The sequence below is a fragment of the Microtus oregoni genome, unplaced genomic scaffold, assembly GCF_018167655.1.
Source record: "Microtus oregoni isolate MIOR12 unplaced genomic scaffold, Mior012 000015F_ref0000493, whole genome shotgun sequence".
Classification (NCBI taxonomy): Eukaryota; Metazoa; Chordata; class Mammalia; order Rodentia; family Cricetidae; genus Microtus; species Microtus oregoni.
Window position 1 is genome coordinate 48,087,430 of NW_024543074.1, and position 14,217 is coordinate 48,101,646.

Below are 14,217 nucleotides of genomic sequence, written 5' to 3' on the forward strand. Positions count from 1 at the left end.
AATACCCATGAGGTAGAAGGGCTTCTCCATCCACTCAAGATATGTAAAATTAAGGAAAAGTTAAAAACCCATGGGAAAGTTTTTAAATAGTTCATTACATTTATTTTTTGAAGCTACTATTTTTGTTTTAAACTACTGCTTTAGGGGAAAGATGGCTCTTCAGTTAAAAGCTGTTCTTCCAGAGAGCCCAAGTTCAACTCTCAGTATTCACTTCTACCTGGAACTTCAGCTTCAGGACATCTGGCCCTCTTTTGGCCTCCATGAGCATCAGCTCAGGTGTGACCCAAACTTACTTACATATACACGCACACACATGCGCGCGCACACACACACACACACACATAGACCTTGAAAAAAAACCCTATTGTTTCACTGTGTCAATTTTAGACTCAATTTTAATTTTTTGAGGGGGTGGGAGGTTGAGACAGGGTCCTTATATAGCCCTGCTTTTCTGGAACTCACTATGTAGACCAGGCTGGCTTTGAACTCAGAGATCCACCTGCCTCTGCCTCTTCTCTTCAGTGATGAGATGAAAAGTGTGTGCCATCACACATGGCACAGCTTTTTTTCTTTTAATGTTTTAAAAATATATGTACTACATAGAAAATACAGAAACAATACTGGAACCACATACAAAACTGAACACACAATTTAAACTCTGTCTGCCATGCAGTACAATTAAAACTGCAGGCTCAATCTTTTATGAGGTAATTAAACCCATATTCAGTAAGAGGCTAAATGAACACACACAACCAAAATCCAAAAAACTCTTTAAATGATAAAACAGCAACATGACTATATTTTATTCATTCAAATTATTGATATGTAAAGGCATTTTTTTGCAGTGTGTTTGTGGCTGTTTTAAACTAATTTTGTAAGGTATGTTTTTATATTCAAAGTCAGTTTTGCATTTTATGAAGTGTATTCTCTACTCACTGCTAAATAGAGAGCTAAGTGAGTTCTTTAAGAACTCATGGAAAAATGACAAGAGCCAGCCAATTGCTTCTGTTCAGGAGTCAGAGAATGTAGGATTGCTATTGCTGAGTGACATGGAGATTAAAAGGCTGTAACACTATTACTTGGTTAAGAATGTCTACCTATTGCTAAAGACATACAGGTCTAGACGGACATTTCAACTAAACAATGATCTGATAGGATTTCATTCAGACTACTAAAGAACAGCAGTAAAATCTATATAAAAATCTAAAACCAGTAAAATCACTTAGTTTTTAGACAATTTTGTTCTATTTCTACTATCCAAGAGCCCGTAATTCCCTTATACTACCACACACATCCGCTGGCTACACAACAAAGAACTCATTTTGCTAACTGGAGCTAAAGTAAAACCACATATTGAACGTCTTTCCTGTCACTGATACTGGAGACTCTGCATCGGGAAGACGTCCTTCAGTCACCAGATTAAGGGCATTCATGAGGCGAACACATCAGCTCTGGAAGCACAGCCAAGGCAAGAAAACACAGTTCTTCACTTAAAATGTGAAATTTTAAGGTCTATTTTAAGCAATATGAAAAGAAAGCTTAATATAAAAACCAAACAGCTCAAATGGAATCAAAACAACATGTTACTCTGTTCACAGCATACTGACCGCTACAGGGAACAGGAAGGAAAGACAAAATCTCAACTTAAAGAGACTTAGATCTTTTCCTTATTGTCAACCAAGTAAGAAAAGGGCCTCATAACAAAGAAGGTTCCTGAAGATGACGGGCCTTGGACTGTAAATTAACAAGGGCAGGCACTTGCTTCTTTGTTCTTCTCTGTCAGGCTGTTAGCTTATCTTCAAATATGTAGCAATGAGAAGCACTGGTTCGACATTACTGAAGTGAAGGGTGACAGAGATGATATAAGAGCAGAAGCAGGCTCATCATGCACCTCTGCACCTCCCCTTAAGAATTCCAGTTACAGGTTTAGGGGAAGGAGGGCATCCTGGCATTAGTATCTTTATGACAGTTGTACCAGAAGTAATTCTGACACAAGGTCCTTGAACGAGAAGGGCTGCCATACAGGATGAGAGTGGTGTCTGGGGAGGGTTGGAGCCTACCACCATGTCAGAGAGATGGAGAGCAAGGAGTTGCTAGTACATATATAAAAAAGGGAATTGGGGAACAGGAGTTAGAAGAGGACCACAGTTTTAAACACTCTGTCAAGGAATGCCTCCTTGAAAGGATGGGAGCCAGAGAGCTTCAGATGATCCATACAAAAATGCGTTTAAACAGTGTTTCTCAGAGGTTAACAGGCTTTCTTCTGCTCTAGATCACAAGGCTGAAATACTTACTTACCTCTCTATAACCAAATTTCGAGTGGTATCAAACAGGTCCTCTCCCTGGGCTCTCCTACTCCTATACGCTTCCTCACAGCATTGCGTTCACCCTGGCCAGCTGTGTTGTGTAGGACCTGTTTAGCCACAGAAGTCCTACCTAATGCTGCTTTCGGGATGAAGAAAATATTCTTGGAAACAAAACAAATACCAGCCTTAAACTTAAAGGAATAAATACATTTGCTTCATAATTTTTTAAGAGGTTCTTGTCAATACAGGCACAAAATTTGTATAACTTAAAAAATTATACGTCAATAAATTTCACACTCACTCTGATGGGTAGATAAAGCAGACAGGTGTTTAACAAGTGAGGATATATTTTAAAGACTTACTTGTCCAAACTCACAACCCTGCAAATACAACTGGATATAGGATTCAAACTCCAACACTGTAATTGTACATGTCAAATTCTTTTCACAAATTTAGAGATGCTACATCATCTGCCAGAAACCTATTTTGATTTTACAACTGAAGTGGCAAGTTTGAAGTCTGCGATAAACTTTTAAAAACTGCATGTGTGCATATCAGCGTACAGGAGTGCAAACATGCAGGACATGGCACAAAACGTGGAGGTCTGAGCACTAGCTTGGATGCTGCTCCTCACTCTTCTACCTTGTTCAAGACAAGGCTTCTCCTGTTCACTGCTGCCTACACCAGGCTATCTGGTCTATCAGTTTCTGGTGATTCTATTTCTGCCTGCCATCTCCTGGTAGAGGTATTACAAATGGTTGTGTTACTGTGTCCAGCTTTTACATGGGTTCTATAACTCCAGTTATAAGGCTTACTAGGCAAGCAAACTCCCCCAGTCCTGTGATAAACTCTTAGACATAAGTTAGAGACTAGAACAAAATAAAAGAAGCAGGAACAACTATAAATGGAGATCTGTAAGCCAGACATAAATCACTGGTCAAATTTTTCTGATGATGAGTGTGGTAGTTTGAAAGAAAATGGCCTCCTCCAGGAGGTGTGGTTTTCTATTGGTGGAAATGTGTCACTGTGGGGGGCGGGCTTTGAGGCTTCCTATACTCAGGGTACCACACAGTATGACTGTCGGTTGACTTCCTATTGCCTTCTGGTCAAGATGTAGCCAGCACCATGTAGGCCTGCATGCTGTCATACTCCTCGTCATGAGATAATGGACTGAATCTACGAAACTGTAAGTGAGCTACCTCAATTAAACGTTTTGTTGTTGTTTTTTTTAAATATGAGCTGCTGTGGTCATAGTGTCTCTTCATAGCAATAGAAACCGTAACTAAGACAGTGAGTATGTAACAGGCTGAGACAGAATTTACTCGGTTTGAAAAGCAGGAAACAATGAGTAACAGCCTAGGAGTTCAAACAAAACAGTGCAAAAACTCTTCTATCAAAAAACAACCTAGAGGCCTCTTACATGCAAAGATGAGCCTTCTTAGGGATTGCCAAATTCCCAAATAAAATGGCATACCACTGTCATCTTTTAAATAAAATTATATTGCAGAAATCTTTTTAATGAATAGATTTATTCCTACTGCTTTTTTATTAAGACTATATTCATGTTTTTTTACCTAAATAATTATGTAACTTTTGTTTAAATAAAACATCTTAATAGTGTACTTCAGCCTATTATCTGACCAAAAAGCAGATTTTGGATCTGTCACTAATCTTTCAGTTTAACCCTCAAAGACACCTGACACGTCCTCACTATTAGGAGGGAAAGCACTTCTCTATTTTACACCTGTCCACTTTTTTTGTTTTTTGTTTTTTTTTTTGAGACAGGATTTCCCTGTAGCTTTGGAGCCTATCCTGGAAACTAGTTTTTTTGTTTTTTTTTTGTTTTTTTGTTTTGTGTGTGTGTGTGTGTGTGTGTGTGTGTGTGTGTTTTCCAAGACAAGGTTTCTCTGTAGCTTTGGTGCTTGTCCTAGAACTAGCTCTTGTAGACCAGTCTGGTCTTGAACTTCTGAGTGCTGGGATTAAAGGCATGTGCAAGGTGTGTGCCACCACTGCTCGGCTTATACCTGCCTACTTTTAAAAAATAGGTTTTAGCCGGGCGGTGGTGGCGCATGCCTTTAATCCCAGCACTCGGGAGGCAGAGGCAGGCGGATCTCTGTGAGTTCGAGACCAGCCTGGTCTACAAGAGCTAGTTCCAGGACAGGCTCCAAAACCACAGAGAAACCCTGTCTCGAAAAACCAAAAAAAAAAAAAAATAGGTTTTATCTTTATGTTTTTAATTTCTCCTCTGAACACTTAAAATGGGAATAAAAGTAACAACAGACTATCTCATGAACACTTGATGATGTGTCAAAAAGAATATTTGAGGACATATAACCCAGAACTGTTTAGTTAAAGAATCTTATTTTCAGGTGTATCTCTGTGAGTTCGAGGCCAGCCTGGACTACAGAGCAAGTTCCAGGACAGTCAGGGTGGTTACAGAGAGAAACCCTGTCTCAAACAAAACAAAACCAAACAACAAAAAAGATTCTTATTTCGTCAACTGTCCCAGTTATGTCCTTCATAGCAAAAGGAAGCAGACTAAGTATTCCTGTGACTTTATTCTCCTTCAGTGAGTTTTCTCTGCTTTGTCTCATGCTCCCTCAGTGATAGAATAAAATGACAAGTTCTCAGCAGAAATTTATTTTATGTTGTTTCTGATCTTTAGTATGCATTAAAAATAATTTTAATAAATAAAATTTGTATGCCATAGGTTTATACTTCTTTTTTTAAGATTAAAAAATGTGTCTACAATATGGGTATGTTCACATGAGTACAGGTATACACAGAAGCGAGGATATCAAGTCCCCTGGATCTGGAGTTATAGGCGGTGAGTACAGTTAGCCATTGAGCCATCTCTCCAGGCCATAGTGACCTTCTGTAAGTGCATAACTTAGTAAGTTTATAGAAAATACCATGATTACAATCCAAGTTTTGGAAATTTCGATCATGCCCAAAAAGTTTCCCCACATTCAATTAATAGCTGTCATTCACACCAATCAATCCTGCTTTCTGTTTCTCTAAAGCTGATTTTCCAAGATGTTTTATATAAACTGGAACCAGGCAGTAGCTGGCTTTTGTGTCTGGCTCCCTTTACTTAACATAATATTTCTGAAGTTTATCCATGTATCAATACGGTTTTTGAGACAAGGTCTCACTTTGTAGCCCAGGCTGGCCTAGAAGTCAATAGATAGCTTAGTCTGGCCCCTGGTCCACACAACCTTCTCTCAGCCCAGTTAATTCCATTTAGCTGATAAGCTGCATTTCAGTCTATGGACATATATTGTTTTGTTTACTTACTCATGAGCTGATGGGTATTCTGGTTGTTTCCACTTGGTTATTTGAAATACTCTACTGGAACATCTAAACATTCGACCTTGTGTACGCTTTCCCCTCTCGTTTGCTTTCTTTTTTCTGTTTCTCTTGTGTTGGCTGCTAGGGATAAGACTGCTGGCTCATATGGTAAATTTATGCTTAAATTTAGGGAAACGGTTGAACTCCACATTCCCAACAGCAGTTACATTTACCCAATGGGTGTGAAACAGTATCTCATTGTTTAGACTGCATTTTTCTAATGTTTATTGAAATGTCTATTCACTAAATCCTTTGTCTACTGTTACATTAAGTTTACTTATTACTGATTTTTAAGGTTTCTCTAAATGGGACTGACATAAGACATTTCCAGACACAATGAAATGCCATTTGCTACTGCCCTTATGTTCACCTCTATTCTGTTTGCCCTATTCTGTTGCAGTTCCTCTGAAATTCACCCCGTACTCTACTTCTCAGCCTCTTTATTTTTGTTGTTACTATAATCGATGATTAAGAATTGTGTGGTCAAACAAGCCCAGAAAGTAATTTTTATCAAAGAATTATTCCCTCTAAGACATCTCCAAGACCTCATGTGTCAATGAGCACGAAGAGCCTCTGCAAGTGCACTAATTCAAGCATTTCCCAAAGCTTGTCCTTTACATTTCTTTCTTTACAGGGTCCTCTAGAGCATATCAGAATGAATGGATATTGTGAGGCATGCGGATGAGAAATCTACACTATCTGACAAACTTTCTGCTCTTTAGTGTGTGTGTGTGTGTGTGTGGTGTGTGATGCAGTGCACGTATATGACTATGGAGGTACGTGGGTGCAGGGTATCAGGAATCTTCCTCTATTGCCCCCCTTACTGCTCTCACTGAACCAGAAGTTTGCTGTTTCAACGAGGCTGGCTGATCATTTAGATCCTCGGACTCCATCTGTCCACGACCTACCCTGTGCAAGGTAAGAATCTACTCCCTCTAGTTGTTCTGTGAACCCCCTACACAAACAAACAAATGTAAAAACAAATAAAACCCAGGGTGTTTTCCTTAAAAAAAAAAAAGCAATTTCTTAAGTAAGACATTATATTATAAATCTTTATGAATTTAAAGCTAAATTAAACCCTAGATGCTCAGAGCCAAGCTCATGAAACTGAATGCATATTAGTAAACTTGGGTGTAACCCTCTTCTGCCGGCTCTTACTGACTTTAGTCTTGTGATGTGCAAGACTGAGCAAGAATCTATATCATATGTGACTACAAGGACTGCCGCAAGCATCTATTTGTTTTTAAAATTTATTTTTATTTATGTGTATGTATGTGCATATACTGTGTGTACGCACACACACATCCACAGAAGACAAAAGAGGGCGTCAGATCCCTTGGAGCTGGAGTTACAGGCATTTGTGAGCCACCTGACACAGATGCCTGTAACCAAACTTAGGTCCTCTGCAAGAGAAGCAAATGCTCTTAAGAATCCACAGCAAAGTGGTGGGCATATATGTAAATTGCAACTATTGCTATACAAACAATTACCCTAAGTACTTCACACAAGAAATGAAACGGTATCTCACTGGCTGTATGTACTCATTGCTAAGGCAGCTTCAACACTTAATTCAAGACTTAATTCAACTTAATTCAACACTTAATGACACAGAAAGAATCCCTCCTGGACAGGTAACCCTTAAAAGCCCACAGTAGTCTGGGAGAAGGACCCCGTATCAAGCACAGGGTAACTGAAGTCATCACACAAAGAACAGAAGAGCAAAACTACTATGAGACCAGTCTGAGCCAGCCATTAGGAAGAATTACAGATGGTTTTAGACATTATTAAAGGAAAAAACAACCAAAGGGGAAAAAAGACATGCACCTCCACAAGTGACACTACCAAAAGTTAATATAATCATAGAATTACATTTAAGATTATGATTTCATCAAAGGTAGAAGAATGCCCAAAGCCATAATTTAAAAAAGAAAGACAAAATCTAAAGCCCCTTTTCCTGTTTACCTGGATGAGTCATGGTGACCGGCTCCTCTTTGGATTTATTATTATAGATGACTACAGCAACCGCATTGTGGAAAGCAGCCCGTGATATTTTCTCTTTAAAGGTGCAATTTCCTCTTTGTAGCAGGGCAATCCACTGTTTGATATTAGGAGGGACAAAGAATCGCGTTTGAGGATCACAGCCCAGATGATCAGCCACTAAATAACAAAAAGAAAAGTACGTGAAAGATGGAGTCAGTAAGTCTTTATTGGTGTCTTTCTGTCTTTCAAACACTGTGCAGATCCACAGCTCACCGCAGCAAGGCTGTATGTATTTCCATAAAGTACAGCACAATGAATCTAATCAATGTCTGTAGGAGAAAGAATGCTATTTGTACTACAAAGTAAAACAAAGGAAACTTCTTTCTTTCTTTTTTTAAACTTCACAGATAAAATAAAAAAAGCCAGTAAAAACCAGGGTAGGTAGTTGATAAGAGAGGAGAAAAGGCAAACCTAGAAACCCAGCCTAGCAGTCTTCCAATCCATCCATTTGCACTTACTACCTTCTAGACACACTGCTGCTCCTATCACCACCACGAAGAAACAGGAATTTTGCCTGGGGGTAAGTGAGGCGGCCAAAGTAATCTTTAATTCAGCTACCAAGTGATCATGTTGAAATGCAAGCATGGCAAACTTTTTAATAGATGTCAAAGGAAATCATAAAATTTAAATTTGGGCCTATATTTAAAAGTGAAAAATGATATGAAGAAAAAACATCATTCCTCTACTTTACATTTACTGGAAAAGTAACTCTACAAATCTGCAGAGACTTTGTTCGAAATACTTACAAACACATTTCCATTGGTCAAACTAAGTTCTTCCATCTTTCCTCCCACACATGACAATTTCTGCAAATCCACAAAGAAGCCCCTGCTTCCCCTGCCCATTTAGAACGAGTCAAAATGAGAGAAAAAGGTGGTCTACAGGGAGAAAGAAGCCACGAAAGGCAGGGCTAGAGACTATCAGTCAGCAGGCAGGGGCAGGGATGGGGAGGAAGAGGACCTTCTGCCTCCTGTAGCCGGTCACTATCAGTCCAGTGTGCACTATGGAGAACAGAAGGAGATCTCAGCACACTGGCCCCAAAGGGTAACCTCAGAGGCAAACAAATCATACCTAAGTAATAGGTGCTAATAATAAAGGATAATTATGATTTATAAAGAATATTAGTAGGAAAATGTTTGTTTTCTGTAAGCATGCTGCAAAGCAAAAGAAACCAGATGCTTATAGTATTTGTCAATTAAAATAAAGATGTTGTCGCACAGTGGTGGCACACGCCTTTAATCCCAGCACTCAGGAGGCAGAGGCAGGCGGATCTCTGTGAATTTGAGGCCAGCGTGGTCTACAGAGTGAGTTCCAGGATAGCCAAGGCTACACAGAGAAATCCTGTCTCAACCATACCCCCCAAAAAAGTAAAGATGTTACTGATATGAAAAGTCACACCTAACCGTTCCCACGTAAATTTTATTCATTAAGTTTTCTTATGAAGGAGGAGGGAGGCAGGGAGGTGACACAATAAGAACATTTTCTATGAAAGGACTTTAGAAACACAGGAAGTAGGAGGTGTATCAATTCTACAATGTATCATGATAGGTACCTGCTACTCGCCTACATCCGTAATACAGTAATCCTTCATTAATGAGAGAAAGGGTGGCATGTGTGAGCATGTGGAAAGGATAACAGAGTAAGTGTAAATTGCTGGAGATGAGTAACACATATAAAGCCCTGGCTTTGACTCCCAGCATCAGAGAAAACTTAAACTGAAAAAAAAGTTTGTCACACGATTTTCCTCAAATACTGAGAGGCACAATCATCACATTATGAAACTTTAAAATTCTGAAGCAGATTGTTTACCTCCAGCAGTATCTATTACACAGATAATTATGCTGTTTTAAAAGGAGCATTGAAAAGATGTTTTATGATAACCTCTTAAGTCTCAGGAAATTGTCCAACCATATCCAAATGGAGCAACCAAAAAACGGTTTTTAGTGTTTTGTTATTTTTCAAAGTGGACTGCTATATAGAAGCCCTGGTAGAAAATGCAGATTATGGAATACTCCAAGGTATCTGCACGTTTGTCTTATACGAAACTTCCATTTTCTGTGATGTCCTTTCTCCCTGTGGCTCACGCACTTTTACAATGCAGTCAAGAGGAAACTGTGTAATATGGAATCAGCAACACAAGGGCTACAAGTCTAAACCAACTACTTACTAGCTGAGCAACTGTGATGGGTTTCTTAACCTCTCTGATTTTAAACTTCTACTTATTACAAAACTGGGCTTACTGGAGATGACAGGGGATTGCACCAAGGAACTCACTTAGACTATGCACGCATTCTATCACTGAGTTACACCCTGAGCCTGATACTGTCATCTCAAAGTTACATATGTGAAGAAGTTAGCAATAATCTTTTTATTATAGACTGCCTAAAAATGACTTGTTTTCTTTTCCTCAGTATCCCCCCCCCCCCATCTTGTCCTAGCAATCCAGTTTGGTTCCCTGGGGATGTCTGAAGCCATTGTACGGGAAATCCCACTGTCTGCAACATGTTCCATGTTTCTTGGCTCCTAAGTGCTGGCTCTCTCCTTCTGACAGTTCAGTCTACTGAGAGCATCCCCAGTGTTCTCAGGCTGCAAAGGGACAGCAAAAAGTGTACCATGAAAAATCCATTAATCTACAGAAGAAAACTTTGACATTCTAAAGGAATCCCTACCCACTAAGAATAGATTCTAGAACAACTGCTAGATCCAAACGAATTCTAACAACAAACTGTATATCCAAAACAATATTCCTACTCCATAAAATTCACCCAAAAAGGCTCCAAAAGCAAAACATCAGTAAGAATGCAATGTGTACAAGAAGGAGACATTGGGTTCCTGTTTCAGGAAGCAGTATTTATTATTCAAGAGAAGAAAATGAGGTTTTTACAACCACTTAATACTGCAGTACATGTATTCTATCTCAATATTCCTTCTAATTATAAAATAAATGAACAATGAAATAGTATTAATAGTTCTGAAACAGCTGCCCATTGTGATTAAGTGGTACTACTGCAAATTTAATGCCATTTGTATTTGAACAATTTATTTTGTGAAAACACTGAAACATAGAAGATCTATGCAATTCTGGACTATTAAATTGCATCATTAGCAATCCTGTTCAAATTCAGAACCACTTTACTTCATAGTCTTCAAATTTCTTAAGATGGTATTGCCTTTGACTTTGCATTCATTAGTTACAGAGCTGAAAAAAAACAAACCATAATGAAAATCTGAAATTACAGATCGTGTAAAATTATTACACTAAGAAAAACTTGAGGCCTGAGAATAGTGCAGCAGTAAAGTGCACGCCTAGTTTATATGAGCCCCTGGGGGTAAAACTCCAGCACCACCAAAAGATAGTTAAAAAAAAAAAACCCAAAACTCTTAAATTTTGTTTCCTAAATAGACTTTCCTGCTGAACACAGAAACAATGAGGCTTTTATTTACTTCTTGATAGGACCCAAACAAGCACAGGTTTCTCACATCAATGAATTTTTTTTTTTTTTTAATTTTCGAGACAGGGTTTCTCTGTAGTTTTTGGTGCCTGTCCTGGAAATAGCACTTGTAGACCAGGCTGGCCTCGTACTCAAAGAGATCCGCCTGCCTCTGCCTTCCGAGTGCTGGGATTAAAGGCGTGTGCCACCACCACCCGGCCAGCCTCAATGAATTTTTTATGCATATGTGCATGCATGTGCATTTGCAGGCCAGAAGACAACCTCAGGTGTTATCCTGAGGAATATCTTTCATCTTTGACACAGGATCTCTGGTCTGGGCTCATCAATTAGGCTAGATGAGTTTGGTAAAGTTCCAAAGATTTTCCTGAGTCCATCTCTCCAGTTCTGGGATTACAAACATACCCGAACATGACTGGTATTTCTTAAGTGAGTTCTGGGGACCCAATTCAGGTCCTATTGCCTTGCAAGCACTTTACCAACCACCTTCCAAGCCTAGTAAGTATTTTTTTTTAGCTTATGTGCTCAGAAGCAAACTAAGTATCAAGGAAAACTAAAATGGGCTAAACACTGAGGTGGTATGACTGACCCAATATCAACACCATATGAGTAAACACCAGAAAGAGTGTTTAGAATGGCAGGAAAGGAAAAGAACACATGGTGGAGGGTCAGGGAAGCTAAACAGAACCACTGAAAAGTTGCCCAAGCAGAAAGGATGGAGCACGGAAATGACTAAAATACAGGTCGGGGCTGGGAATGGAGTTCCGCTGAAGAATGCTTGTCTCGTATGCATGAGGTCTTGGGGTTGATCCCTAGTAGTGAAACAACGACAAACACAGTGAACCTTAAATCCACCAGACACACAGAAGCACACGTGTGTGTGTGTGTGTGTGTGTAAGCATCTTGAACTTGTGTGAGACTCAGGAAAGATGGATACATAGCAGAAGCTGTAATACAAATTTAAGATTGCAGAGTTCAAGAAAGACCCTATTTGGAATGGGAGAATGAAAATGTTCCACTATGCAGAAAATGTAAATATTTAGGGATTTTACTTTATTTTTATTATTTGTGGAGCTGGAGATCCACACCAGGAATGCCAGTCCTTCTAGCCCTTGAAATGCAAATATTTAAAAGGCTGTGGGCCAGTGAGGTAGTTCAGCTGGTACAGGCACTTGTTGTTAAGCCTGATGCCCTGAGTTCGATCCCTAGAACCTATATGGTAAAAGAAGAGAATCAACTTCCACAAGCTGTCCTGATTCCCACAGCATACCATGCCACACACCAGTTCAATACCTAGCTACAAACACAAGCTAAATAAATTATTAAATAAACAAATGTAAAAAATTAAAGTTATTTATATGAACTAACAGATAAAATCTATTCTCCCATTGTAATAGTCCAAAACTTGGCACATGATTAATTTAACAGGATTTCACCTCTTAAGAATCAAATTCCTCACATATGGAACAATCAACTTGCTCTGTGTGTGTTAACGGTTTCTTCCCAAGCCCCAAGAACCATCAATTTGCTGCAAAACTCTTGGGGTGAGAGTGATACAAAATCAAGAAGCCAGCAAAGCACTTTTCTGCATGTGTAGCTGAGACAGGTTATAGTCTGCTCTAGGCTCACAGGGCCCCTTGCTCTCAGAACCTATGTATCTTATTTCCCCCTCCTAGAATGCCATCCTACCACACTCATGGTCAACCACTTTCTGAGCTTTGGAGTCTTCTGCAGCATGATCTCCTTCCTCCAGAGGCAATTTGGGTAGATTTGTCAAGTTGCCATGGCACTCCAGAATTGCATCCCTCTTGGCATTCATTGTACTGTATCAGTAACTGCTGTTTATTTCTGACTCTTTCCTTTTAGAAGGTGCAATCCAATATCTCCTCCAATATGTCTGGCACATAGGAAACACTTAACATATCTGAAGTAGGGAGAGGCTAGGGATATAGCTTAGTGGTAGAGCATCTGTCTAGTAAAGTGTGAAGCCCTAGTTTCACTTCTTTGTCCACAAAAACAACAAAAAAATTGATGTAAGAAGAGTGAGCAAGTGAAATTAAGAAAAAAGAGAGACTAAAAACTTTGTTTCAAGTGTCTTTTTTGGAATATGTATTATATGATGTACATATGTGTTCACATGTGTATAGTTGCACACAAATGTGTGCATGTGAAGGCCTGAGGCTGATATCCAGCTCTCCACCTTATCTATTGAGGCATGACCTCTTACTGGACCTGGTACTCACTGTTTGGGCTAGTCTAACTAGCCAGCTTGCTTCAGGGATCCCACCTCCGCCACGCCCACCCAGCTTTCTACTGGGTTCCGGGATTGGAACTGTGGTCCTCAGGCTTGTGCAGCAAGCACTTCACCTGTGGAGCCATCTTCTTAGTCTCTTATATCACTGACTTTTGTTTGATGACTCATGTTTTATCAGTTGATTTCTACAAACAAGTAATATTAAACTTGCCTGAATGAAGGCTTCCGTTGTCAGTTGTGTTCTGATTATTTTTCCTTTCCTATCCCGAAAGATTATAATCTTTTTAGTCTACAGACTTCCTAGTTCTACCTTGTCTTTCTTTGTGTGTGTGTATGGGGGGGGGGTTTCTTTGCAAAGTTCTAGTCCTATGATGAAAAGAAAAAAAACAAAATTTCTCTATTTTTGTTCCTAATTTTTAAAATTTTACTTTTAGTGTCCAGCTACTGGCTGGTGTGTAGCTTTCATTCTCTTATCCACTCCCACAGATGGGACCTTTTCTAACGTTTGTATTCCATTACTGAGCCACCATCTATTACTTACGTTTACTGGGTGTTAACTGTTGTTGAAAATGTTTTATTTTTCCTTTTCTCTATTCATTTCAATTCTCTCTTAACCTTGTATGTAAGATCATGCATTGCTTAATGACAGGAATCATTCTGAGAACTGTGTGGTTAGGAGATAATCCTTACAGCATGGATACTATAGGGTATGCTCAAACAAGCTAAGGTGGTGATGATATCACTAAGTGATATAATCGTATGGGTGTTCATTTGCCCTATCAACATGCCTCTTTTGGCCTTTCTGCCTCCTACCACT

The 14,217-nt window shown here is 39.3% G+C and overlaps 1 protein-coding gene across 3 annotated transcripts in view; it reads right to left on the bottom strand.

Moving 5' to 3' along the window:
- Window positions 1-14,217, bottom strand: part of Rnf130 (ring finger protein 130) — a 106,560-nt gene that overhangs the window by 68,216 nt on the left and 24,127 nt on the right. For all 3 annotated transcript variants that reach the window (XM_041664031.1, XM_041664032.1, XM_041664030.1), the window contains exon 2: window positions 7,620-7,814. In XM_041664031.1, coding sequence (XP_041519965.1) covers window positions 7,620-7,814 — 195 coding nt within the window. The remainder of the gene's footprint in view (window positions 1-7,619; window positions 7,815-14,217) is intronic.